The 26057-nt window shown below is 43.1% G+C and overlaps 1 protein-coding gene across 2 annotated transcripts in view; it reads right to left on the reverse strand.

Annotated features, from left to right (window-relative positions):
* SEC11A (SEC11 homolog A, signal peptidase complex subunit) overlaps positions 1 to 17377 on the reverse strand; it is a 39319-nt gene extending 21942 nt beyond the window's left edge. For both annotated transcript variants that reach the window (XM_032836769.1, XM_032836770.1), the window contains exon 1: positions 17190 to 17377. In XM_032836769.1, coding sequence (XP_032692660.1) covers positions 17190 to 17240 — 51 coding nt within the window. In that variant the 5' untranslated portion in view covers positions 17241 to 17377. The remainder of the gene's footprint in view (positions 1 to 17189) is intronic.
* Between the last annotated feature and the right edge of the window lie 8680 nt (positions 17378 to 26057).

A 26057-nucleotide genomic window follows, 5' to 3' on the forward strand; every position in this document is an offset into this window, starting at 1 on the left:
AAATCATAGGGGCACCTGGGTGGCTCAGTGGGTTAAAGCCTCTGCCTTCTGCTCAGGTCATGATTCCAGGGTCCTGGGATCGAGCCCCGCGTTGGGCTCTCTGCTCGGCGGGGAGCCTGCTTCCTCCTCTCTCTCTCTGCCTCTCTGCCTACTTGTGATCTCTGCCTGTCAAATAAATAAATAAAATCTTTAAAAAAATAAAAAAAAATCATAGCTCTTGGTAAGCATGGTATGGGGATTCGTGTGTGCTATTTTACTTTTGCAGTTTTAGGAAGCAGAACCCTCCCCTACAAGTTCTGTGACAATTTAAAACACTGTAAGAAATAAGTAACAAGAGTTTTTAAAAACGTTGGACAGAAAATACAGCAAAATAAAAGCTGACCAATTTAACAGCCATAATCTGGAAGTTATGTACTGTGCATTTATCTACTATAGTTAGCAAATACACCACTATATTTCCTATTCTTGCAAGAGATATTTGAAGTGCAATACATAGGTTATTTTCATAGAAGTCACACTTCCAGCAATCCAGCAAAGACAGAAGTGACCATGGAACCAAAAATGTGACTCAGACCTACAAAATTGCAGCTGGCCTAAGTTTTCTACTCCTCTTATCTTAAGACCTCAAATGAAGAGACTCAACAATCCATAACCACAATTCTCCTGCTTCCTAACTCACAAAAGAGGAAGCGATTAGAAGCCGGGGTATTAGAGGCAGATGCCTCTGTGGCAACTAGAAGTAAAACTGATGGTGTTGGGAAAACTGAAGTATATTCAGAGTATCTGCCATTAGTATGGACCAATAAAGTCACTGACAGTCCCAGTGATGATCTTAAATAATAATAGTAAAACAAAAAAATCCTGAATAATCTAAACAGGCATAATATCATTAACAGAAGACAGATTTCATTTAAAACATCTGTTCAATCTTTTGGGACACCTGGGTGGCTCAGCTGGTTAAGCGTCTGTCTTCGGCTCAGGTTATGATTTGAGGTTCCTGGGATGGAGCCCCACATTGGGCTTCCTGGGCTTCTTGCTCACCGGGGAACTGGTTTCCTCCCTTTCCCTCTGCCATTCCCCTGATTGTGCTCTCCTGCTCACTTTCTCTCAAATAAGTAAAATCTTTTTAAAAAAATTTTTGGGGGGGCGCCTGGATGGCTCAGTGGGTTAAAGCCTCTGCCTTTGGCTCGGGTCATGATCCCAGGGTCCTGGGATCGAGCCCCAAGTCGGGATCTCTGCTCAGTGGGGAGCCTGTTTCCTCCTCTCTCTCTGCCTGCCTCTCTGCCTACTTGTGATCTCTGTCAAATAAAAAAAATCTTAAAAAAAAAATTGGGGGAACGCCTGGGTGGCTGAGTTGGTTAAAGCAGCTGCCTTTGGCTCAGGTCATGATCCCAGGGTCCTGGGATCCAGCCCCACATTGGGGTCCCTGCTTTGCGGGGAGCCTGCTTCTCCCTCTCTCTCTGCCCCCCCCCCCACTTGTGGCTCACTCTCGCTCTCTCTCAAATAAATAAATAAATAAAACCTTAAAAAAAAAAAAACGTAATTGACTAAATCAAAAATAGGGGCACCTGGGTGGTGCGGTCGACTGGGCATCCAACTCTTGGTTTTGGCTCAGGTCGTGGTCTCAAGATCATGGATCCAGACGTACTTGGGCTCTGCATTCAGCACAGAGTCTGGGATTCTCTCTCCCTTTCCTTCTGGCCCTGCCCAGCTTGTGTGTGCTCTCTCTCTCAATAAATAAATAAATCTTAAAAAAAATAAAGCATGATAACAATAATGTATTCTGGCAACATGTACAGAGGTAAAACACACAACAGCACAAAGGCCAGAGGAGGGGAAATAGAAATATATTACTGCAATGCTTTCATACTATACATGAAGTCATAGAATAGAAGTTGAAGATAGGCTGAGGCAAGTTAAAAAAAAAATAACAGGGCGCCTGGGTGGCTCAGTGGGTTAGGCCACTGCCTTCGGCTCAGGTCATGATCTCAGGTTCCTGGGATCGAGTCCCGCATCGGGCTCTCTGCTCAGCAGGGAGCCTGCTTCCCTCTCTCTCTCTCTCTGCCTGCCTCTCCGTCTACTTGTGATCTCTCTCTGTTAAATAAATAAATAAATAAATAAATAAATAAATAAACAAACCAACACATGATGGAGCGCCTGGGTGGCACAGTCAGTTAAGCATCCGACTCTTGGTTTTGGCTTGGGTCGTGATCTCAGGGTCAGGAGATGGAGCCCTGCGTGGGGCTCTGCTTGGGACTCTCTCTGCCCAGCTTCTCCCCCACAAAGTAAATAAGTCTTAAAAAAAAAAAAAAAAAAAAAAAGATAAACCTTAAAACAAACAAATAAGGTATACCAAACAATACAACAAAAGAAATAAAATGGAAACATTGGAAAAAAAAAAACCCTCAACTAATCCAAAATAGGCAGAAAAAGAGGAATAGGGAACAATAAACAAAGGGGAGAAATAGAAAATTAAGATGGGAAATTCTTAAACACATTAATAATCACATAAAATATAATGACCTAAGTATTATACTTTAAAAAGTAACTATTGTCCAATTAGATTAGAAAAAGAAGCTCAATTATACACTGCCTACAAGAAATGCATTCTAAATATAGATACAAATATTGTAAAAGTAAAAAGACAGGAAAACATACCATGCTAACATTAATCAAAAGAAAACTGAAGATCAGACAGATGGATGAAGTGGCCATATTAATATTACACAAAGCAGATTTTTTAAAAAAGATTTTATTTATTTACTTGACAGAGAGATCACAAGTAGGCAGAAGAGGTAGGCAGAGAGAAAGAGAGGAGGAAGCAGGCTCCTTGCCGAGCAGAGAGCCCGATGCGGGACTTGGTCCCAGGACCCTGAGATCATGACCTGAGCCAAAGGCAGAGACTTAACACACTGAGCCACCCAGGCGCCCCCACAAAGCAGATTTTATAGTAAGTAATAGTACCAATGATAAAGAGGTGAGTTCACCATTAAGACATACTCTTAAATGATTTTTTTTTTTTTTTTTTTTTACTTATTTATTTGACAGAGATCACAAGCAGGCAGAGAGGCAGGCAGAGAGAGAGGAAGGGAAGCAGGTTCCCCGCTGAGCAGAGAGCCCGACGCGGGGCTCGATCCCAGGACCCCGGGATCATGGCCCGAGCCGAAGGCAGAGGATTTAACCCACTGAGCCACCCAGGCGCCCCAAGACATACTCTTAAACATCTATGCAACTAATAACTTCAAAATACAGGAAACAAATACTGACAGAACTGCAAGTAGAAACAGACAAATCCACAGTTGTGGTTAGAAATTTCCAAATCCCAGGGCACCTGCATGCCTCAGTCAGTTAAGCATCTGCCTTCAGCTCAGGTCATTATCCAGGGTCCTGGGACTGAGTCCGGTATTGGGTTCCTTGCTCAGGAAGGAGCCTGCCAAGGACCCTGCTTCCCCCCAACCCTCGCTCTGCCTGCTGCTCCCTCTCCTTGTGCTCACTCTCTTTCTCTGTCTCGGTCAAATAGATAAAAATTAAAAAAAAAAAAAAAAAGAAGAAGAAGAAGAAATTTCAAAACCTCTCTATCAATAACTGATACAGCAAGACAGAAAATCGTTAAGGATAGAGAAAAGGTGAACAACACTTTCAACCAATTTTACCTAATTGGTATTTATAGAACATTTTGCCCAATGGCAGATACACATTCCTTTTAAGTCTACACAGAATGTTTACCAAGATAGACCATATTCAGGACCATAAAAGAAGTCTTAATAAACAGAAAAGGATTTGCATTATGCCAAGCGTATTATCCAATCACCATGGAATAAAAACAGAAATCAGTAACAGAAAGACACCTGAACCCCCCCTCCAATATTTAAAAATCAAATAACAGATTTCTAAATAACCCAGGGTAAAAGAAGAACTCAAAAAAGAAGTTAGAAAGTATTTTGACCTGAATAAAAATGAAAATACATCAAAATCTGTGGGATGCACCTAAAATGCTAAACAGAAGGAATTTTATAGCAATAAAGGCCTATGTTAAGAAAAAAAAGAAAAGTCTCAAATTACATGTTGTATTTTTGTTTATACTCAGTTCAAATTATTTTGTAACTTCTCTGGTGATTCTTCTTTGACCCATGGATTGTTTTGAAACTGTTTAATTTCCAAATATTTGTACACTTCCTAAATTAAGCTTCTACCTTAAAACAAAAGAAAAAGCAAATGAAACCTAAAGTAACTCACTGCAAGCAAACACAAAAAAATACGAGGAGCGCCTGGGTGGCTCACTTGGGTAAGCGTCTGCCTTCAGCTCAGGTCATGATCCTGGAGTCCCAGGATCGAGCCCCAGGGATAGAACCCCATGTCAGGCTCCCTATTCATCGAGTAGCCTGCTTCTCCCTCTCCCTCTGCCCCACCCCTCTTGCTTGTGTGTGCACGCTCCCTCCCTCTCTCTCTCTCATGCTCTCTCAAACAAACACAACCTTAAAAAACAAAAATAGAAAAATCAGCAAGGATACAGAAAACTTGAATACCATCAACCAACTAAACATCTAGGGAACACTCCACCCAACAGAGCAGAATACACATTCTTTTCAAACACACATGAAGCATTATGCAGGGATCAGGCTCTTGACATAGAAAAAAAGAGCCTCAAATTTAAAAAGATTGTGGTCATAAAAACTATGCTTTCCAACCACAATGGAATTAAATTAGAAATCAGCACTGGAAAGAAATTTGGAAAATCTACAGATATTTGGAAATTAAACAACATTTTTCTAGATAACCTGTGGGTCAAAAAAGAGATCACAAGGGAAATCATAAAATATTTTGAGAACCGAGTGTAAACAAAAACACGACATATCAAAATTTATGGAATGAAGCTAAAGCACTGCTTCAAGGGAAATTTATAGCTTTAAATACATATATCAGAAAAGATTTTAAATCAATAACCCAAGATTCCACTTTAACAAACTAGAAAACATAGCAATCTAAACACAAAGCAACCAGGAAAGAAATACAGTTTAGTTTAAAAAAATATAGTTTTTTTTTAAATCTTAAAAAAAAAAAAAGAAAATATGGTTGAGACAATACATTTTATGTGTATTTCACCACGATTTTTAAAAATTATGCTAAATGAAAGTAGCCAGCTGCAAAAGACTACATTTTAGATGATTCCATTTATACAAACTATCCAGCTAAAGCAAACTGTAAGAGACAGAAAGCAGATTAGTAGGTGCTGGGGGCTGGGAATGGCAACAGGCATCAACTGTAAAAGTGCACAAAGGATCTTTCTGGAATGATGGAAATGTTCTAAAACTAGTTTGTAGTGACTGTTGCACGATTCTATAAATGTACTGAAAAATATGAACTATACACTTAGAATGGGTGAATTTTATAAATTGTATGTTAATAAAGCTTTTTTTTTTTAATTTTATTTATTTATTTGACAGAGAGAGATCACAAGCAGGCAGAGAGGCAGGCAGAGAGAGGGGAGGAAGCAGGCTCCCCGCTGAGCAGAGAGCCCAATGCGGGGCTCGATCCCAGGACCCCGAGATCATGACCTGAGCCGAAGGTAGCGGCTTAACCCACTGAGCCATCCAGGCGCCCCAATAAAGCTTTTTTTTAAAGGATTTTACTTATTTACTTGTCAGAGAGAGAGAGAGAGAGCACAAGCAGGGGGAATGACAGGCACAGGGAGAAGCAGGCTCCCCACTGAGCAGGGAGCCTGATGTGGGACTCGATCCCAGGACCTTGGGATAGTGACCTAAGCCGAGATAGACACTTAGCTGACTGAGCCACCCAGGTACCCCAAAGCTTTTTTTTTTTTTTTTTTAAAGCACACACACAAAATAGAAGAATAGGAAAGGCCTCAGAGTAAAGGAGGTCTTTTTAATTGACCTGAAATCCAGAAGCTATAAAGAAAATACAGGTAAATGTGACTACCAAAACAAAATAAAAAAGCAAACAATAATCAAAAAACCCTACAACTATGCATGGCAAATTATACTATCAGTCAAAAGACAGATGACAAACTCTAAGAAAATATTTACTATAATATAGAAACAAAAGACCAATCTCCCCATAAACAACTCTGAGAAATCAGTAAGAAAATAATCACCCAAAAAAGGAAAATAGGCAAAGGCTTATGAACTGCTAGTTCATGGAAAATGAAGTAAAAATGACCTCAAAATCATATGAAAATACACTCAACCAAGCTCAGAATAAGGGAAATACAAAGTAGAACTATCTTGAGGTACCACTCTTCACTTACTAGAACAGCAAAAACTCAAAGCTGGAAAGCGTACAATGCCGGCAAGGCTACAGGAAAAAGTCACTTTCACTTTTTAAATTTTTGAACAATGTAAATATAATATCTACTCATTACTCATTAAACTACTCATTACAAGGAGGGGAGGGTGAGCCCACAAACTTATTTCAACTACCTTAGTTGTCTCTCTGAAGCACTTGGCATTTGATTAACTGTCTCACCCCCTGGTTTGTTACATCAGACCTGTAAATACAGGTGTTCTAAGATCCAACCTTGGTCCTTTTCTCTTCCCATCCTGCATGCAATCTTGTCTCTTCGTGGCTTCAATGACAATATATATGCTGATGACACCCAAATCTCTATCTTCTTATCACACCACATACATCCCCTAGGTAAATACATTCAGTTACTTATTGAAAATAACCCCAATGTTACACACACCATAAATTCAGCAGGTCCAAAGCTGAACTCAATCCCTTTCCTCAATTCTCTTCCTCCTTCCACACTCTCTAGCATAGTGACTGGTGCCATCATCAGCTCAAGGCCTCTGGATTTCACCTCCCCAACATCTCTCACATCCGTCTGTGGGCTCCCTGTCACTACTGCTTTATCAGGTCTTGTTTCCTCTCACCAAGATGAAAATAATTCCACAGGTAAACAGTTCTACCTCTAGACTTGCATCCATATAACTCATCTGCCTATGTATTATTTTTTTAAGGTTAAAATGAAATTATTGTACTGTCTGCTCCAATTTTTTTTTTAAAGATTTGTCAGACAGAGAGAGAGTACACAAGGAGGGGGAGCGACAGGCAGAGGGAGAGGGAGAAGTAGGCTCCCTGCGAAGCAAGGAGCATGATGCGGGGCTCGATCCCAGGACTCCGGGACCATGAGCCAAAGGCAGACACCCAACCGACTGAGCCACCCAAGCGCCCCTGTCTGCTCCATTTCTCACGACTTATAAAGTCTGAACTCCTCAGCGTACAAGGCCTTCCATGATTTGGTCCTTGCTGCCCTCTTCAACCTTACTCCTTGCTACAAGTGATATTCCAGGCTCATAACCATAATCATAATCTAGCTTAGAATGCAGGATATCACAGCCCCTCAACAATACTACTCCATGTGGCAATCAAAACTACAAGATACTTTTTTTTTTCCCCGCATGCCCAGCATGGAGCCCAACATGGGGCCCAAACCACAACCCTGAGATCACGACCTGAGCGGAGATCAAAAGTCAGAACACTCAACTGACTGATGCTCCTGTGCCCCAGTACATATTCTTAATAAGTCTTAATGATGAAAATCAGGGGTTAGGTGCCCGGTCTTAGTAAGACAATCAGCTTCTAGAAATGCCAACTTAAAAGAGGCTCATTCCATGTTTTTGTGACAATTCCCTATCTCTAAGGACCCCTGCAGCAAGAGAAATAAGACCACTAGGTATGCTTTTGGTAACAAGGCTTACCTGAAGGCTATATCAGCTCTAGAGCTTTCTATCATAATCTGGTCAAGGGGACCCTTGACTGCCCCTCCATTCCAGAGTAAATTTGTTTACTATATTGATGATGTCAGACTGTCTGGACTTGGTAGTTGAACCTCGTGACTTAGATTCCCTGGTAAAATACGTATATAGCCAGAGTGTGGGAAATAAATTCCACAAAAATTCCCCACCCAGTGAAAATTCTTGGGGTCCAGTGGTCCCTGCTAAGATATCCCTCCGAAGACAAAGGCTAAGTTGCTACATCTGGTTCCTGCTATCACTAATAAACTTAAAGCCTAGGGGGACTCTCTGGATTTGGGAGGTAACATACACCTCATTTGGGTGAACTACTCATCTCTTACCCAGTAAACCCATTCTGAGCCAGTTCTGAGTGGAGCTCCACAACAGGTCTGAGCTGCCATGAAAGCCATTCTAGCACTTGGGCCATATGACCTAGATGTCATGGTGACTGAAGTATCTGTGACACACAGGGAGCCTCTGGCCATTCTCTATAGGTCAAATGACAGTATAGGTCTTTGGATTAGGGACGGAGCTATGCTATGCTCTGAACCATTCTCTTGAGTGTTAGCTTCTAGCTTGTTACTGAGTTCTAGTAGAGATCGTGCATTTGATCACGGGTCACCAAGTTACCATGTGACCTGAACGCCGAGGCTTGAAATGGATGTTGCCAGATACACCAAGCCATAAAGCTGGGCATTCACACGGCACTCCACCGTCAAATGGGAGTGGTCTGTACAAGTCTGGGCTTGAGCAGGTCCTGAAGACGTAAGTAAACTGTATGAGCAAGAGACTCAGACACTCACACTCACGCTCATGTTACATTGCTTCACCTCTCTCCTCCTATACCTGTCACCTCCTGGGGAGTTCCCTATGGCCAGCTGACTAAGTTAGACTTTGGGTTCTACATAAACCATCTAGCACCACCTGAAAATAGCTGTGGCATTACACGCCCACTCAGAGTTGTCCACCAGGGCCTGTAATTAAGGGAAAACCCTCCAGCCAGCAGAATTTTGAGTGATACAACAGTTGTTCATTTTATCTGGAATGAGATGGCCACAGGTGTGGCTTTAACTGATTCAAGAGTGACTAGCAGTGTGGCTGGACGGCCAGGGACTTAGAAGGGATATGACTGAAAAGCCAGAGACAAGAAGTTTGGGGAAGAGGTATGTTGAATGAGCTCTCCAAGTAGGTATTTAGCATGCGAAGACAGCTGGGTTCCATATAAAAGTTCACCAAAGAATGACATCAGCAGAGCAGTATCTTAATACTTAGGTAGATAAAATTCCCTATTCTCTGGATATCAGTCCCCCACTCTGCCCAGCTCTTCCTGTCTTGCACAATGATCAAAATGGCTGTCTGTAGCAACCAAGCTGAAGGTTAGCAACATGGATTTTCACTCACTGAAACCAACTTGGTTCTAGCCATGATGAGTGCCTAGTCTGCCAACTGCAAAAAATCAACAATGACACCACTCCTGATGCTGGTTCAACTCCATCATGGGAGGGGAAGCAATTTCTCCTTACTAGACTATATTCTGGAAATGGATCTGTCTTCTTTGTCCTTGGTATTTGTCAAAACCACCATCCATGAACTGATGGAATGCCTTATTTCCCCATCACGGTATCCCATTCAACACTGTGTGTGATCAGGAAACTTATTTTATGGGAAATTAGAGCTCTGCCCCAATCCAAAGGTCTGTGCTATCACTTCACCATTTCCATTTTATGGGAAAATTAGAGGCATACAGGCCGTGGAACTCACTGGTCTTACTATGTCTCCCATTACCTTGAAAGAACAGCGGAACGGTAGGCTAGTTATCAGTTTACTGTCTCAGAGCTCCAAATCCATCCTTGTGTTACCTAACCAGATTCTTTCCCAACTGGCTCAATGATGTTACGTTTTATTAATAAAAGGCATGGGGGGGACCACTGCAAGGTGATGAAAGGGCTTCTCCTGTCAGTTCCATGTTTTATCTCACACAGTAGCAAGTGCATCTGTGTGCAGGTCTGACAGTGCTCACTTCAGTTACTATCACAGCCTGCTGCTGGCCACACGATCTCTGGCAAGCTTCTCAGCCTCCCGGCAGGCCATTGCTATGGACCAGCTCCAGCTCACTGCCATGCAAATGTCACTGCCATGGTAGATGCATGTTCCCACACCCTCTCCAAAAAGGTATGAATCTCAGGCTTGGGAGGGGGGTTGGAGAGAGGTTATTTTCTTATTCCATTCCACTCCCTCATCCTAGAGGGTATTAGTTTTTTTCTGGATATGCTATTTCCTGAACCTCTTATGAGTGCTCTTGTACCCATTTTTAGTAGTTAACCATCTTTCACTAGTTAACAGGTTTTTTTTTATTAAACTTGTCTCTGTTCAATTACTGATAAGATTTCTACCTTCTGAGTGATACAGATGGTCTTTTGAGAATAGTTATAGCACCAGCAGCACTTTGTGGGGCTGGGATGATGTCTAACGCCTTTCAGTATATGGTATATGCTCTGAATCAGAAACGAACCTATGGGATTATTTCTTCGACAGGTACAATTCACGAGTCTGGAATTAAAGGGTGACTGGGATGCCTGGGTGGCTCAGTTAGTTGTCTGCTTGTCTCAGATCACGATCTCAGGGTCCTGGGATGGAGTCCCACACTGGGCTCCTTGCTCAGCAGGGAGCCTACTTCTCCCTCTGCCTGCCAATCCCCCTGCTTGTGTTCGCTCTCTGATAAATATATAAAATCTTTTAAAAGAAAAAGGAATTAAAGGGAGAGAATGGGAGCGATCCTTCTCACTATAACCCCTGATAATCTGCTAGTGAAAATTCTGCTTTCTATTTTTATAACTTTGGATGATGCTGGCTTAGAAATTTTCATTCCCAAAGGAAATATCCTTCCATCAGGGGACACAATGGTTCCATTAAACTGCAAGTCAAGACTACTACCTGGCCACTTTGGGCTTCTCATGCCAGTGAACCAAATGCAAAGACTGGGGGTTATTTACTGGCAAGGGTGATTGATGCTGACTTTCAGAAAAAAATAAGGCTGTTTCTAAATAATGAGGGAAGTGAGTATAACTGGACTACAGAGTCCTCTGAGGCCTCTTAGTCCTCTCATGTCCTGTGATAAAAGTTAGTGAAAACTACAACAGTCCATTTCAGGCAGGACTACTCTTGATATTAACCCTTTAGTAATGAAGGTTTGGGTCACTCCGCCAAACAAGAAACTATGACCACTTGAGCTCTTGCGAAGAGCAGAAGGTTTATGGAATTTTTTTGTTTTTAAGATTTTATTTATTTATTTGACAGAGATCACAAGTAGGCAGAGGGGCAGGCAGATAGAGAGAAAGGGGGAAATAGGCTCCCCGCGGAGCAGAGAGCCCGATTCGGGGCTCGATCCCAGGACCCTGGGATCACATCTGAGCCGAAGGCAGAGGCTTTAACCCCCTGAGCCACCCAGGCACCCCGGATTATGAATTATTATTTTTTTTTAAAGGAGAGAGTCCTTTTTTTTGTTTTTTTAAGATTTTTTTATTTTTTATTTGACAGAGATCACAAGCAGGCAGAGAGGCAGGCAGAGAGAGGAAGGGAAGCAGGCTCCCGGATGAGCAGAGAGCCTGATGTGGGGCTTGATCCCAGGACCCTGCGATCATGACCTGAGCCGAAGGCAGAGGCTTTAACCCACTGAGCCACCCAGGTGCCCCGGATTATGGAATTCTTAATGGAAGAAAGAATACATCTAAAACCACATGACCAATTACAGAAACAAAGGATAGCTGCATATTAGACAGAAGCATAACTTTGCCCTTACCTTTATTTGAAAAATTAAATACAATTAGAAGAGGTGTATATGTTGCCGACTTGACAAAGGGTAGACTACAGCGGTTTTGCTCCTTGCTAACTTGGTTGGCTAAGATCCCGGTAGGGCTCTGGGGTAAAGTTGGCCAAAAAAGGAAATGTGCCCAAGATCTGGAAGGTGAAAGGGAAGCAGCTGAGACTATGCTGAAGGCCACTGTGGTTAGAGGTGGTGAGCAACAGACGTCAAGAGCCTACCTCAATCTGGTCTGTCCTTGCTCCCTCCTGTCCACGCCCGGCTCTTCTGGCCGACCGACAGAGCCTGACGCAGACGCAGCGGCCACCACAGGCTTCACCTACTCTCCTTCCGAGCGGTCCCACTCCATCAGCAAGACATGGAATCCATCCCCAGATGCCGCGGGAGGCTTGCCTTTGTCCGCCCACAACAGTGCTTCAGAAAAGCCAGTTAATGACATTTCTCTGATTCTCCGTCTCTCAGTTTTAGACTATTACTTACCCAGCTTCTCCCACCATTGTGTAAGATCTAATTCCTACGAAAAATCCTTAATTCCGTAACAGTCATAGTGGTTCTGCTTCCCAGACTAAACTCAGACCTGATAAACCATGGTTTTCGGATAAAGCTTTCTCTGTGCACAAGCTGTGTTTGATACCACATGTCACCTTGTTCCCTGAAGTCAGAAAAGCAACTCTTTAAAGTTAAAACCACAATTTCTGCGTAACTGGTAGGCTTGTGCCATTTGGCTGTGGGAATGAACTATCACGCTTGTCTTTGCGTCCTCAGAGAGGAATATTACGAAAAAGACCCCCCAAAACTAAGAAATAAGAAGTATCTAGAAACCATTGCCAATAAATGCCTTAATCCTTACTATGAGGCTATATTCCAGATTTTGCTTGAAGTTACACAGGATAAAGAGCGGTTTTTGGATGCTTGAGAATATGCTCACGGACGGTATAATTTACCTGTGATTCCCTGTCTGTTGAGACAGAAGTTAGTATTTCTACACTGAAACTTGACAGTTACTTACTGAATGCAGACACCCTGTCAATAACATTTTTCGGATCCTAAACAAAACTATTAGTTTTCAAAAATCTGGATAGATCTGTCCTCTGCACTGTATATACCGCCTATTTGTTGCACACTCACTCATATTTGGTTGAAGACTAAGAAAAATCTCCTAGGTTTCTGTGTGCTTTAGTGGAGGGCCAATTTATTTAAAAAAAAATTATCAAAGCTATCTAGAATTCAATCAGGTATCATTACAACAGCCACTAGGAGTTAAGTAATCCTAAGCGATAAGAAGATACAAAAAGAATGAAGGATTCCACTAAGTCCTAAGGTCTTTAGATTTAGGCAGGAAGACATACAGATAATTAAAATCCAAAGAAATGCAAAATTCAATCAAGTAATATGAGGAGCTAATAAGCAAATTTCATGAAAGTTGGATTCATCTCATCAGGGCTCAAACATGAATCTAAATAAATAAATAAACTATTTTAACAAGGATGGGGGCACCTGGGTGGGTCAGTGGGTTAAAGCCTCTGCCTTCAGCTCAGGTCATGATCCCAGGGTCCTGGCATTGAGCCCCGCATCAGGCTCTCTGCTCATCGGAGAGCCTGCCCCCACCCTGCCTCTCTACTTGTGATCTCTGTCTGTCAAATAAACTCTTTAAAAAACAAAACAAAAAAATAACATGAATCTAGTCACATCCTGGCCAATATCCTCCGGTCATTAAGAATTCTCAGCAAGGGGCGCCTGGGGAACTCAGTGGATTAAAGCCTCTGCCTTTGGCTCAGGTCATGATCCCAGGGTCCTGGGATCAAGCCTCTCATTGGGCTCTTTGCTCAGCAGGGAGTCTGCTTCCCTCTCTCTCCTTGCCTGCCTCTCTGCCTACTTGTGATCTCGCTCTGTCAAATAAAATCTTAAAAAAAAAAAAAAAAAAAAAAAGAATTCTCAGCAAGCAGAGAAGACAATCCCAACAATTACATGTGAAAGCAACCTAAAAATTATTTGGCATGACATACTCATTTTCTTAGCAGGTAAACATCTTTTAACCCAAGGAAAATTTGTAATTAAGAACAGAAATGCTTAAAGGAAATTATGTATAGTGTTAATATTTTAATGTTAAAAACTCTGTGCATATTTAGTATTTTAAGTACTTACAAAATTTTAAGAGAATTTGCTCCATTAAAGTAATAGGTCAGATTTGCAGTTCCAATTTGAAATATACAATCAATTGTTGCAGATTTATTATTTTAATCAGAAAGTTTACTATTTATACAGAGTTGAACCATTTCAGAAAACTTAAGTAGCCCCAGACACATAAATATTATATAAGTATGCAGTGGTTTGTTGAATAACAGATAAGGAAATTTTTAAATTTATAGTATTTTTAAGATGCTTGTTTGTAAATTAGCCCAAATATTCAAAGGCCCTTAAAACTGACTGTTAAAATTTCCTATACTTTCTTTTTCTTTCTTTCTTCATCGGGCTTCCTGCTTGATGGGAAGCCTGCTTCTCCCTCTCCCACTCCCCCTGCTTGTGTTCCTGCTCCTGCTCTCTGTCAAATAAATAAAATCCTAAAAAAAATTTTTTAGGGGAGCCTGGGTGGTTCAGTCATTGAGTGTCTGCCTTCAGCTCAGGTCATGATCCAAGGGTTCTGGGATTGAGCCCCGTGACAGGCTCCCTGCTCAGCATGAGGCCTGCTTTTCCCTCTCCCATTCCCCTTGCTTGTGTTTCCTCTCTTGCTGAGTCTCCCTCTGTCAAATAAATAAATAAAGTCTTAAAAAAAAAATTTAGCTTTTACAAACTGAACATTATATTTTAAAATGAAAGATAACTATAAACGGGCTTTTCTGGACACAAAGGCCACCTCAATGGGCATCAAAAAACTAACTTATTACAAGGGGTGCCAATCAATTTGCCAAATTTTCAGTTTTACAAGCTGTGTTGTTAAGCAGTGTTACTAAAAATAAGTACAATTAAATTACATTAAAAACAAAGATAGTAAATAATTTAAATTCATTAGTTCCTGGCTATTTTACTACATTTTCTCATCATCTACGTTCTTGAGGTTATTTTTTCTATGTTATCTCTAAGCTGGAAATTTTAGTTGCATGCTACCTCCCTTCCTCCTAATTCCAGATTCAGTGACCTCACGTTAGTAGTGTGAAATCAGCTATGTTGGGTGTATCTGCACCATGGAAATAGGCAAACTTGATCAATCAGGGTTTCGTGGATTAAGAAAAGCCTCAGGGAAACAGTGACCCTATACTTCAGTAAAGGAGCCACACACCAAAGGGGAGAAGACAAATGAGATAGTATACAAGTGCTAAAAGGGAGCTCAGGTAGAAGGTAGAGCTCACCTTATATCCTAGGATATATATCCTAAGATATATATCCTATCCTATCCATAAACACTCACAAAGAATACAAGAGGAGTTCTCAAGAGAGTATGCGATGTTTGAATACAACAATGTTCACAGAAACAGTGACATGAAATAGGTAGGAAAAGTAAACTGGGACAAGACTGAAACAGTGAGAAATGGCAGCCTGTAAATGACTGGGATTTACAGCAAATGCCATTCTAAGGGTTTGGGCCGTTACCTACAAAGCAAGGAGGAGCTACTATAGGTTTGAGGGTAGGAGAGAGGGCTTTAATATGGCAACCACATATAGGATTCAGTAAAGACAGTGAAACACTTCACTCTTGGAAACTGTGACGCTGACCAAAAAAAACCTGCATTACATATAATAACCAAAAGTCTTGAGTCAGGTGTTAAAGAACCAATGAAAACTCAAAGCTCCAAAGAACACAAGCTCTGTGATTCTATGTATATAAAATGCAAGGTCATCTACACTGACAAAAAGCAAGTATGTGGTTGCCAGGTGCTAGAGAGATGAACTACAAAGGAGCACAGGGGCTCTTGTGGGTGACAGAAATGTTATCTTAAGTGAGCTGGGTGCATAGAACTGTGGAAACTTATCAAACGGTCCACTTTAAACGGATGAAGCTCATCACACTCACACACATTCCCCCTGAACCTGATAAGAAAAAGAATTACAACTCAACTTAATCAAACATTTGATGTTATTTAGACACAAATGGAAAAGTTATGCAAATGACAGCAGTTTTAGAAGAGTGGAACCAAACTGGTTGCCCTCCTTCCATCTGAGTAGCTCTCAGTTATCTACAGTCACTGCCAGATACCATGTACAGGTAAAACCTCAGTTCAAAACTTTCCCTCGCCCCATGACCATGCTATCCAATCCCTCCCATCCCCTCCTAACGACCTCCAGGAGGTTGCTCATTTTCTTCATCTGTATCATGGGAGTAATTTACCTACCTTGCTGTTATACAAAACACTCCACATACAGCAAGAGCTCAAAATAGTTATTATTTGCCTTAGTCATTCTCTACACACTTCTCCTCCTTGAAGGCAGAGTTGTCTCATTGAACTTTTCATCTCTCTCAGTGTACCTAGCATACGTTACAACGAACAGTAGGCCCAAAGTACATATTTCTTCAGAGAAATGTCTGTAGCACCTGGAAATTCAGATATGAAGAAAACACTTTGCCACAAGTGAGAATGGAATTGTCACCATAAAGACACAAACCTTTCGTGCCATTTGAAAAGAATGATCACTTATGACTGTAGGAATTACGAAACAGGTCCAGGAGGGGACACTGAGCTAGGGGAAGTCTGAAGCGGAGAAAGGGAAAGAAAGGTGCATATCCTTTCTGGTAATTATAAATAGTGTAAAATAAGTCCAAGAGCAACATCTTGAATAGTGACATGTTAAATTCTTAACAGTGAAATACTACAAAAAGGTCCAAGGCGAGCAAAACCAGGCTCTGCGAGCAGAAGAGGAACCTTTTCTAAGGACTGAACAACTGCAGCCGTGTTCCAGCACCATCTGGCACACAGTCTACAAGTTCAAGATGGAGTAAGGGAGGTTTAAGGACAAAGTCAGAAGATCTGAATTTCAAGATCCCGGTGCCATTAATACTGGGCAGTAAACCCGAGGATTCTGAGGGCTGCCACCTGCCTGCGAAGCGGTCTCAAGGACAAGTGTCACTACCGTCCCAACTCTTAAGTCAGAGGTGGTCCAGGGAAAGGCATGGCAGCCCGCTGGGGCCCAGCTGTCCTAGAAGGGTTGCTACAGGCTGAAAGCAGCACAACGGCGGCCTACACCGCCTTCCCGAGTATCCCAAAAGCCAGCGTAGTCCTGAACTGCTAAACCTTGTCGCCGGAACTGATCTGGAGTCGCGGCGATTGCAGGAAACACGAGTTTGCCGCCTTCCCAAGTCTCAAATGTTAAGCAACCCCAACTCCCACAGAGAAAGCGCCCTGCGGTTTCCATTTGCTCTCCTGCCTCCTTAGCAGGAACGGAACGTGAGGAGCCGGCTTCCCGCTCCGCCCCTGGCAGGCCCGGGCGCAGCTCGGGGCTAAACCCAGGGGACGGACAAAGCGACCTCTGGCCACACGCTCCACAAAGACAAGGAATGATCCGGGCGTCAGACCTACTCAGGCCCTCGCACAGGCGAGCAGAGGTCTCTGCCGGGCTCCGCAGGGGCGGCGTCAAAGGGAGACGGGGAGCCCCGGGAGACAGTGGGCGGCCAAGCTCACCTGCCGCTTGTTCATTCGCCGCACATCGTCCAAAAAGTCTAGAGACAGCATGGCGCGGCCGGCGAGGGGGACACGAGCAGCGGAGAGGGCGCGAAGTGACCACCGGGCGGAACGGCTGGCTCACCGGCCGGGCTCGCACTGGACGGCACCCCGTGGCGCCCGCACTTCCGCTTCCGGGGCGGGAACCGGCGCTCCCTTCTTCCCTCCCTCCTCCGCCCCGCGCGTGGCAGACAAAGGGACCAGCGACTCTTCTAATCGGGTCTCCCGGCCTCGTCTCGATGCAGGAGGGCGCCCCCACGCCGAGCCTCGCCTGCCGAGAACCCACCGGAGCCCAGTTCCCGCGCTTAGCCCCGGCCCCTCCCGGAGGCGGCGGCCCGGGCTCCCCGGGAGGCCGCCCTACGACCTCCGGAAGGCGGGCTCTCGCGCACGCCCGGCCAATCGGGAGCGGGTCTCCGGTATCCCGGCGGCCGCGGCGGCCCTGGAGTGGCCGGCGGCTCCACTTGGGCCGCGGGTCTGGGTGTGGCCCTGGGCGTGTGTGACCAGGTCCTGCCTTCGCCGCTGGGGCTGGTCTCCCGCGCCGGGAAGTGGCGGATGGGGTTCTTTCATTAGCCGCTTTACGGGGAAAGGTGGAGGCTAGGAGCGCCTTTCGAAGCACTGCCTGAACCTCCCGGGAGTTAGGAGGCTGCTGGTGGAGGAGGGAACAACCGAAGAAGGCTACGGTGTGATGCGACCGCCAGGGGTGCGGGGTGTCAGGAAGTCCCTAGCTCCCCCGAACGTGACCTCGCTAACAGGACCTGCCCTCTCCTTGAACTCTGCCTTCTGCTTTTGGTACCTTGGGCACCTGGATGCGACCCTCCTCTCGCTGCCCCCGACTCTCAGGCTGCTAATATGCACGGCGGACGAGAAGGACCAAAGCTGGTCTCTTACCTGTATTTTTCTATCTTTTTCAAAATACTAATCTCACATTAGGGTGAAGGATCTACTGGAACTTTTTGCACGCTCTTTGCAAATTCTTTACTTCTAAAATTATCTTGGAATAAAAATTTAAATATTTTAGAGGATGGCTGTAATGAAAATGATAGATGATAAATTTGGGGAGGAGGGAAGCCTCCTAGGCTGCAGGTGGGAATGTGAACTGAGACAGCCATTTTGGAAAATGGACTGGTCGTTCCTCAAAAGGTTAAATACGGAGTTTTTAATCATATTAACTAGCAGTTCCACGGCTAGTATATATCTAAGAGAATTGAAAACATATGTCCAAGCAAAAACTTGTACATGAATATTCATGACAGCATTATTCATAAACCAAAATGTACAAATAACCCAGATGTGCATTAAATCATGAATGGATAAGCAGAATGTGGTATAGCCATACAATGCAATATTGTCAATAAAGAGAAATACAGCAACATGGATTGAACCTTGATAACATTAGGCTTAGTGAAAAAAAGTCATTTATAAAAGTCACATACTGTATGATTCCAATTACATAAAATGTCTAGAATAGTCAAATTGATAGAGATAGAATGAAGTGGTTGCCTGGGCTGGGAGGGTTGAGAGAAATGGGGAGTGACTGCTATTGGTTACAGGGCTTGCTTGCTTTCTTTCTTTCTTTTTTTTTTTTTAAGATTTTATTTATTCGAGAGAGGGAAAACACAAAGGGAGACCGGGGAGAAGCAGACTGATGTGGGACTCGATCCCAGGACCCTGGTTCATGACCTGAGCCAAAGGCAAATGCTTAACGGACTGAGCCACCCAGGCGCCCCTGGTGTATGAATTATATCACAGTAAAGCTGTTATGAGAAAGAAAAAAAAAATTGACGTCTTGTTCACTGTTAAATTCCCAGTGGCAAACATACAACCTGGCACATATTAGGTACCCAATAAATATTTGTTGAATTTAAAATGTGCGTATGTGTATGTATGTGGTGATCTCCAACTGCTACCTGTAGGCACCCCATACTGAGTAAGTTGAAAGATGAATTCCTGATTTCCCCAAATTAGGAAGGCCTGTGGAAGAAAATACCCATAGATTCCATGCAGGCAGGGACCTGGTCCACCCCTTTATCCCTGGCTCTCATAACAGTGCCAAATTCATAGCAAATACTTAATAAGTATTTGTTAACAAATGTTGAATATGGAGTCTAAGCTAAATTCTGGCTAATAGAGTGCTTGGCCTATGCTTGTTAATGTTGAATTCAAATCTAAAGATAAGGCTCTATAACCATCTAAATGGGTATGAGCCTCGGTCAGTCTTCATATTGTGAAGAAAAGATCCAGAAGAGAAGCACAAAGTTCTGGGGGCTTCAGATGTACCAGGAGTCAGTGTAGTTGGGGATGTTCAAAGTTTACCTCAGAAGGGAAAGAACTTCTGATATATGGGTAAAATCGATTTGTTATGTGGGTCAAGTTGGCAGGTGAAAAGGATATACCCAGTGGAAGGAATTGTAGAAATAAAGGTATAGGGGCAGGAAACTGGGAAATGTGTTTGGAAAATCCAGTTTGATTTTCCAACTTTGCCTGTAACTAGTTGGGTCTGTAGGTGCTCTTTTGTCACTGAGGAAATCTGAGCGTGCCTAAGATGTCGTGTGTTGGATTTGCACAATTCGTATTCAGGGCCACATTTAGGTACTGCTCTACATGTGAAATCTTACACGTCCATAACCCACTTTCTGATAATTACTTCTTTTTTGTTTCTCTGTATGTTTTAAATTAAACAAATAATACATGAGTACGTTCTCATCATAAAAGTTAAAATAAGACAGACAATCCAGCCATTCCATTTCTGGGTACATACCTAAAAGAACTGAAAGCAGGGATTTAGGGGTACCTGGCTGGCCCAGTTGGAAGAGCAGGCAAGTCTTGATCTCAGTGTCATGAGTTCGAGCCCTGCATTGGGTGTAAACGTTACATAAATAATTAAAAAAAAAAAAGCAGGGTCTTGAAGAGATATTTGCACACCCATGTTCATAGCAGCATTACTTAAATACCCAGAAGGTGGAAGTAACGCAAGTGTCCCTGAAGGAAGAAAGAAAGGAAGGAAGGAATAAACAAAATGTGATATAAACACACAACAGAATATTATTCAGTCTTAGAAAGAAGTTTTTCTTTTTCAAAGATTTTTATTTATTTATTTGAGAGGGAGCAAGAGAGAGAGCCCAAGCTGGGGGTATGGGCAGGGGCAGAGGGAGAAGGAGAAGCAGACTCCCTGCTGAGCAAGAAGCCTGATGCGGGACTTGATCCCAGGACCCCGGGATCATGACCCCAGCCAAAGGCAGATGCTTAACGAACTGAGTGACCTAGGTTCCCCAGTCATTTTGTTCTTCAGGTTTAGGTTGTGTTGGCTCCATAGTTTGTCTCAGCTAATGTTCAATTATTAGGGCTTAGTTAATCTAAACTAATGGGTTGTTTCACAATATGCATTGTTTATGTGTTCAATGTGAAATTTCATTGTGTGACATTTTATTTTAAATTTGCAAAAATAGATCAGTAATTCAATTAGTGGAAAGTTAATTAAATCAGAATGCTGAATGCTTTTAAACTCGGGGGGACAAAAGTTATAAGTGAAACAATGACCAGGAATCCAGTGTAAATAACAATATAGTGTGACTGACTATGCTGGGGCCGGGCAATCCACAAGCGTGATGAATTATGATGAGCTTCTGAAAAAGAAAAGGGCTATTAAGAAATACAATGAGCGGGCACCTGGGTGGCACAGTGGGTTAAGCCACTGCCTTCAGCTCAGGTCATGGTCTCAGGGTCCTGGGATCGAGCCCCGCATCGGGCTCTCTGCTCAGCAGGTAGCCTGCTTCCCTTCCTCTTCCTCTGCCTGCCTCTCTGCCAACTTGTGATCTCTCTCTCTGTAAAATAAATAAATAAAATCTTTTAAAAAAATACGATGAGCCTCTAGGACATATGTTTTATTAAACTGGTAATCTATTTTCCCCTGGTTCCCAGTACCTTAGGTTATGAAACTGACCAAATACTGGCATAAAGCCAATGAAGTCTTAGTGCCATTTTTAAGAAAAGCTCAGTGGCCAATCTGATAATTAAACCAACATTCTAGAGGAAGAGAAGCCCACAAAATAATGCTTCTTAATAAGACACTGATAACACCCCTAAAGATAAGAAAAGTGGTCAAAACTATAAAGGCATCCTTTAAAGTTGCACTTTTCAGAGCCAAAACAGTGACAGGTATATTCTTGCCAAGAAGCTTTTAAAGTCAGTCATAACATTAATGATAAACATGCAGAGTAAGAAAGGTAAATAAGCTTTTGGCAAAATTCCTTTATCAAAAGATGATGTTGGGGGAAGAAAGATACTGTTGGACCTTGCATAAAATCAATGGCACATAAAGTAGATGAGCACATCGTCTGGAGTTATCTGGGGCTGCTGGAGAAAGTCATCCAATTTTGCGAGGCCCTGGAAACCTATCTCAACACATTCCCTTCATTTTCATTGATCTGATGACTTAGTTGCCTATTTCTGCATAAGAAATCACCCCCAAACTTAGCGAATTAACACAACAAACTTTATTTCACAATGTCTATGGGTCAGAAATTTGGGACCATCACAGCTGGGTGGGTTGAGCTCCAAGTTGTCCATGACATTATAGTCAAGCTGTCCAGAGGGGCTACAGTCTCATCTGAAGGCTTAACTGAAGGACGTGCTTCCAAGCTCCACTCATGGGGCTGTCGGTGGGTCTCAATTATTCTTGGACTATGGATGGAAGCCTCAGTTCCTTGTTGGCTGTTGAGGGAGACTCCAGGTCTCCCTCAGCTTCATGCCATCTGGGCCTCTGTTTAGGGCAACTTACAACATGGCAGCTAGCTTCCATCAAAGTAAATGATCCAAGAGAGAAAGAACCAAGTCAAGAATAAGATTACCAATGCATCCTATTTTTTGCACTGAAATTTCTGCCTCTCAGAAAACCCTCCAGACAGAGATCACAAGTAGTCAGAGAGGTAGGCAGAGAGCGGGGGGCGGGGGGCGGGAAGCAGGCTCCCCGCAGAGCAGGGAGCCCGATGTGGGGCTTGATCCCAGGACCCCAGGATCATGACCTGAGCGGAAGGCAGAGGCTTTAACCTACTGAGCCACCCAGGATCCCCTGCAGTGTTTTTTTGAGCCTGATCTCTGAAGTGACATATCATTATTTCTTCCACATTTTGTTCATTAGAAATGAGTTCAGTACAGACTCAAAGGGAGGGAATGAAGTTCTACGTTTTGAAGGAAGGCGTTTACCAAAGTATGTGTAGGCATATTTTTAAAACCATCACATATGGAGTCCAGTTTCATGGTGAAAAAAAAAATATTACAGAGAAACTAAACTTTCTAACTTACTCCCTACCCAACTTATCTGCTCCCATAAACATTGCTTTCTCCTTTTCTCTCCCTCCATCAGTGAAAGAGGCATCCCTACTCCTGTGTAAAGCTACCCTCTTCCACCCACTCAAAACCATTCTCTCATTCCTGCAATTTCTTCCCATTAACTTTCTCTTTTCCTAGCATCTGATCATGTTCAAATAGATCTTACAAAATTTATATGCTGAGTGTTTTATGGGGGCATAATACACAAACAGTAAAATGTGTAAATAGTGTGTGTATACAGCTCGATAAATTTCAACAGACAGACCTACCCATTCATCATCTAGATCCTTCTTTAGCTCACTGAATGCTGGTTTCTGCTCCCAACCCATGGCTGAAAGCCATAAAATAGCCTCTTTAAATCCCATTAGGTCCATTGGGTCCCCTTTCAGTTTCAGGTCCATTGTCTCCTGCCTCTCTGGCTTGTTGTTCTCAATCTCCAACATGGACTCTTTAGCTTACTACTTATGCAGGAACCCTGCACCACTTCTCACTCTGCAATGCCTCTGGGTGATTTTTCTCTGTCCTCCCAACTTCAACTACCTTCTCTATGCATTCACGTCTCCAATATCTATAGCTCTGACCTCCTCCTGGATGTCGACTTTTATATCAACTGCTTCTAGACATCTCCACTTGGATGTCCAACAGACACCTCAAGCTCCCTGTGCCCCAAATGTTACAGCTCCCCATCCTCATTACTCCCCACTGAAGACCTGTTCTTCCTCTTATGTTTCCAATCTCTATAAAAGGCACCACCTCGGGGCACCTAGGTGGCTCAGTCAGTTAAGCATCTGCCTTCGGCTCAGGTCATGATCTCAGGGTCCTGGGATCAAGCCCCGCATTAGGCTCCCTGCTCAATGGGGAGTCTGCTTCTCTCTCTGCCTCTGCCCTCACACACACCTCCCTCCCCGCTCAGCTCATGCTCTCTCTGTCTCTAACAAATAAAATCTTAAAAAAAAAGGCACCACCCAATCACAAAAGTAATTGTTATCCTTGATTCTTCCTTCTTACTCACTTGTCAAATCCAATTAGTCACCAGGCTTGTTATTCTACTTTCTTAATGTCTCTCTTATTCATCCGCTTTCTCCAACCCCACTGTCACTACCTTGGTTCATGCTACTTATCCTGATTGTTGCAATGAATTCCCAACCAGTCTTTCAGCCTGCAATCTTGTTCCCACGTCTTGCCTCACTCCAATCTCTTCTCTGCATTGCAACCAAAGTGATTTATTCAAACCATCAATGTGATGATGCTACTTCCTTACATAAAACCTTTCAGTAGATCTTCCTGACTTTCAGGATATGGCCAAAATCCTTGGCGTGCTACAAAAGGCATTTTGTGTTCTGGCTCCTGCCTACCTCTCGCGCTGGTCTTACTCTCCTCCTGTTTGAGAGTATATAGTTCCCTGAATGCTGCCTGTTCTCACTTAAGTGGAAGTTGCTTTCACTGCCTGGAAAGTTCTCCATCTCGCCCCAACACCTTTTATTCCTCCTTGCCTTTCAAATGCCTCATGTCCTCTGGGAAGCCTCCACTCCACTTCTGCAAACTCACCATCTAATTATGTGTTTGTTGCTCTCACCAGACTGTGAGTTTCCTGGGACCAAGGGCCTTCTTACTTTTTACCCCCAGAATATTACATGAAATAAACACTTGGCAAAAATTGTCAAATGAAAAAAAAAATTGTCAAATGAGTGAATGGAGATGTTAAAGCCTGGGAGACTCAGTCCGCCCAGAGACAGGTGGATCAAACCAAACTCTAAGGTTAAGGTTATCTTCATTCAGATTACTGGGGATGGTGTGTGTGCTGTGTGTGCTCAAGGCTGAAGGAGGATTTTTTGAAGTAAATAGCAAAAGACATAGCCCTAGTCCTTGAAGAATTTTCAATATCATGTGCAGCAGAAAAAAAAAATAATAATAAAAACGGGCACCTGCGTGGCTCAGTCAGTTAAGCGTCTGCCTTTGGCTCAGGTCATGATCCCGGGGTCCTGGGATCGAGCCCCACCATCGGGTTCCCTGCTCAGTGGGGAGCCTGCTTCTCTCTCTCCCTCTGCCCCTCCCTCCACTCACGCTTGCTCTCTCTCTAAAATAAATAAATAAAATGTTTAAAAAATACAAATGAAAATAAAAGCTCTCTTTATGAAAGCAAACAAGTTAAAGGGTAACTCTCAGCCTATACATTCTATAGAAAGTCAAGAGAGGAGGCAGAATTTTGCAGGTGCCATCAAAGGACACTCTCATCTGTATCTCAAAGGAGATTTCCAAGGGATCCTGGGCTAGAGTTGGGCCAGTCTAGCAGTGTAAAAGAGGAAGCATACTGTCCAGCACAAACTAGGAATGGGGTGAGGTGTGAGGTGCTTCCTTCCTAGGAGCTTACAGTCTTGAAGAACAGACAGATTGAGCAAGAAATAATTGGGATGAAAAGATTCTGGTAGGAAGGAATAGGACCCAGAGAGATTAATATAAACTGGGTGGGTCTGGAAAGGCTTAATGAAGTTTCCCTGCTGTTATTAGAGTGGAAACAGTGTGTCTTGGGAAAATAATTCAGATATTTAGGACAGGTGATTCCAGACTAGATAAAGACATAAAGCTTAAGGCATTACATTTTCCAATTGTGGGACTCTGCCATGCTATTTTCTCTGCTCACTGGGCTGCCAGTCTTCCCAACATATAAGTATTTTAGACCCCATCCATCACAATGACATGTCTGGTATTTTCTTTCATAGATAGCCTGCTGGTCTGCCTGAAGAAAGCTTCTTCTTCTTCTTCTTCTTCTTTTTTTTTAAGATTTTATTTATTTATTTATTTATTTGACAGAGAGAGAGACAAAGCAAGAGAGGAAACACAAGCGGGGGTGGGGGTGGGAGAGGGAGAAGCAGGCTTCCCACCAAGCAGGAGCCTGATGCCAGGCTCAATCCCAGGGCTCTGGGATCATGACCTGAGCTGAAGGTAGCCACTGAACACCTGAGCCCAGGTGCCCAAGGAAGCATCTTCTTATAGAGGTTAAGTCAGACCCACCTGTTATATTTTATTATTTTTTTAAGATTTTATTTATTTATTTGACAGACAGAGGTCACAAGTAGGCAGAGAGGCAGGCAGAGAGAGAGAGAGAGAGAGGAGGAAGCAGACTCCCTGCTAAGAAGAGAGCCCGATGCGGGGCTCGATCCCAGGACCCTGGGATCATGACCTGAGCTGAAGGCAGAGGTTTTAACCCACTGAGCCACCCAGGCGCCCCACCTACCTGGTTTTAAATCACATAACTGCTCACTAGCTGCATGATTTTGGGTCATGAGTTAATGCTCTATTTTTAAAGTTTATTTTTATTTATTTAAGTAATCCCTATACCCAGTGTGGGGCTCAAGTTCACAACCCCAATATCACGAGTGGTATGTTTTTCTGACTGAGCCAGCCAGTTGTCCCAGGATAACTCTTCTTTTAAAAAAAATGTCATATTTTTAAAAACATTTTATTTTTTATTTGTTTGTTTGTTTATTTATCTGAGAGAGG

This window comes from Lontra canadensis, unplaced genomic scaffold, assembly GCF_010015895.1.
Source record: "Lontra canadensis isolate GAN:19392208 unplaced genomic scaffold, GSC_riverotter_1.0 scaffold94, whole genome shotgun sequence".
NCBI lineage: Eukaryota > Metazoa > Chordata > Mammalia > Carnivora > Mustelidae > Lontra > Lontra canadensis.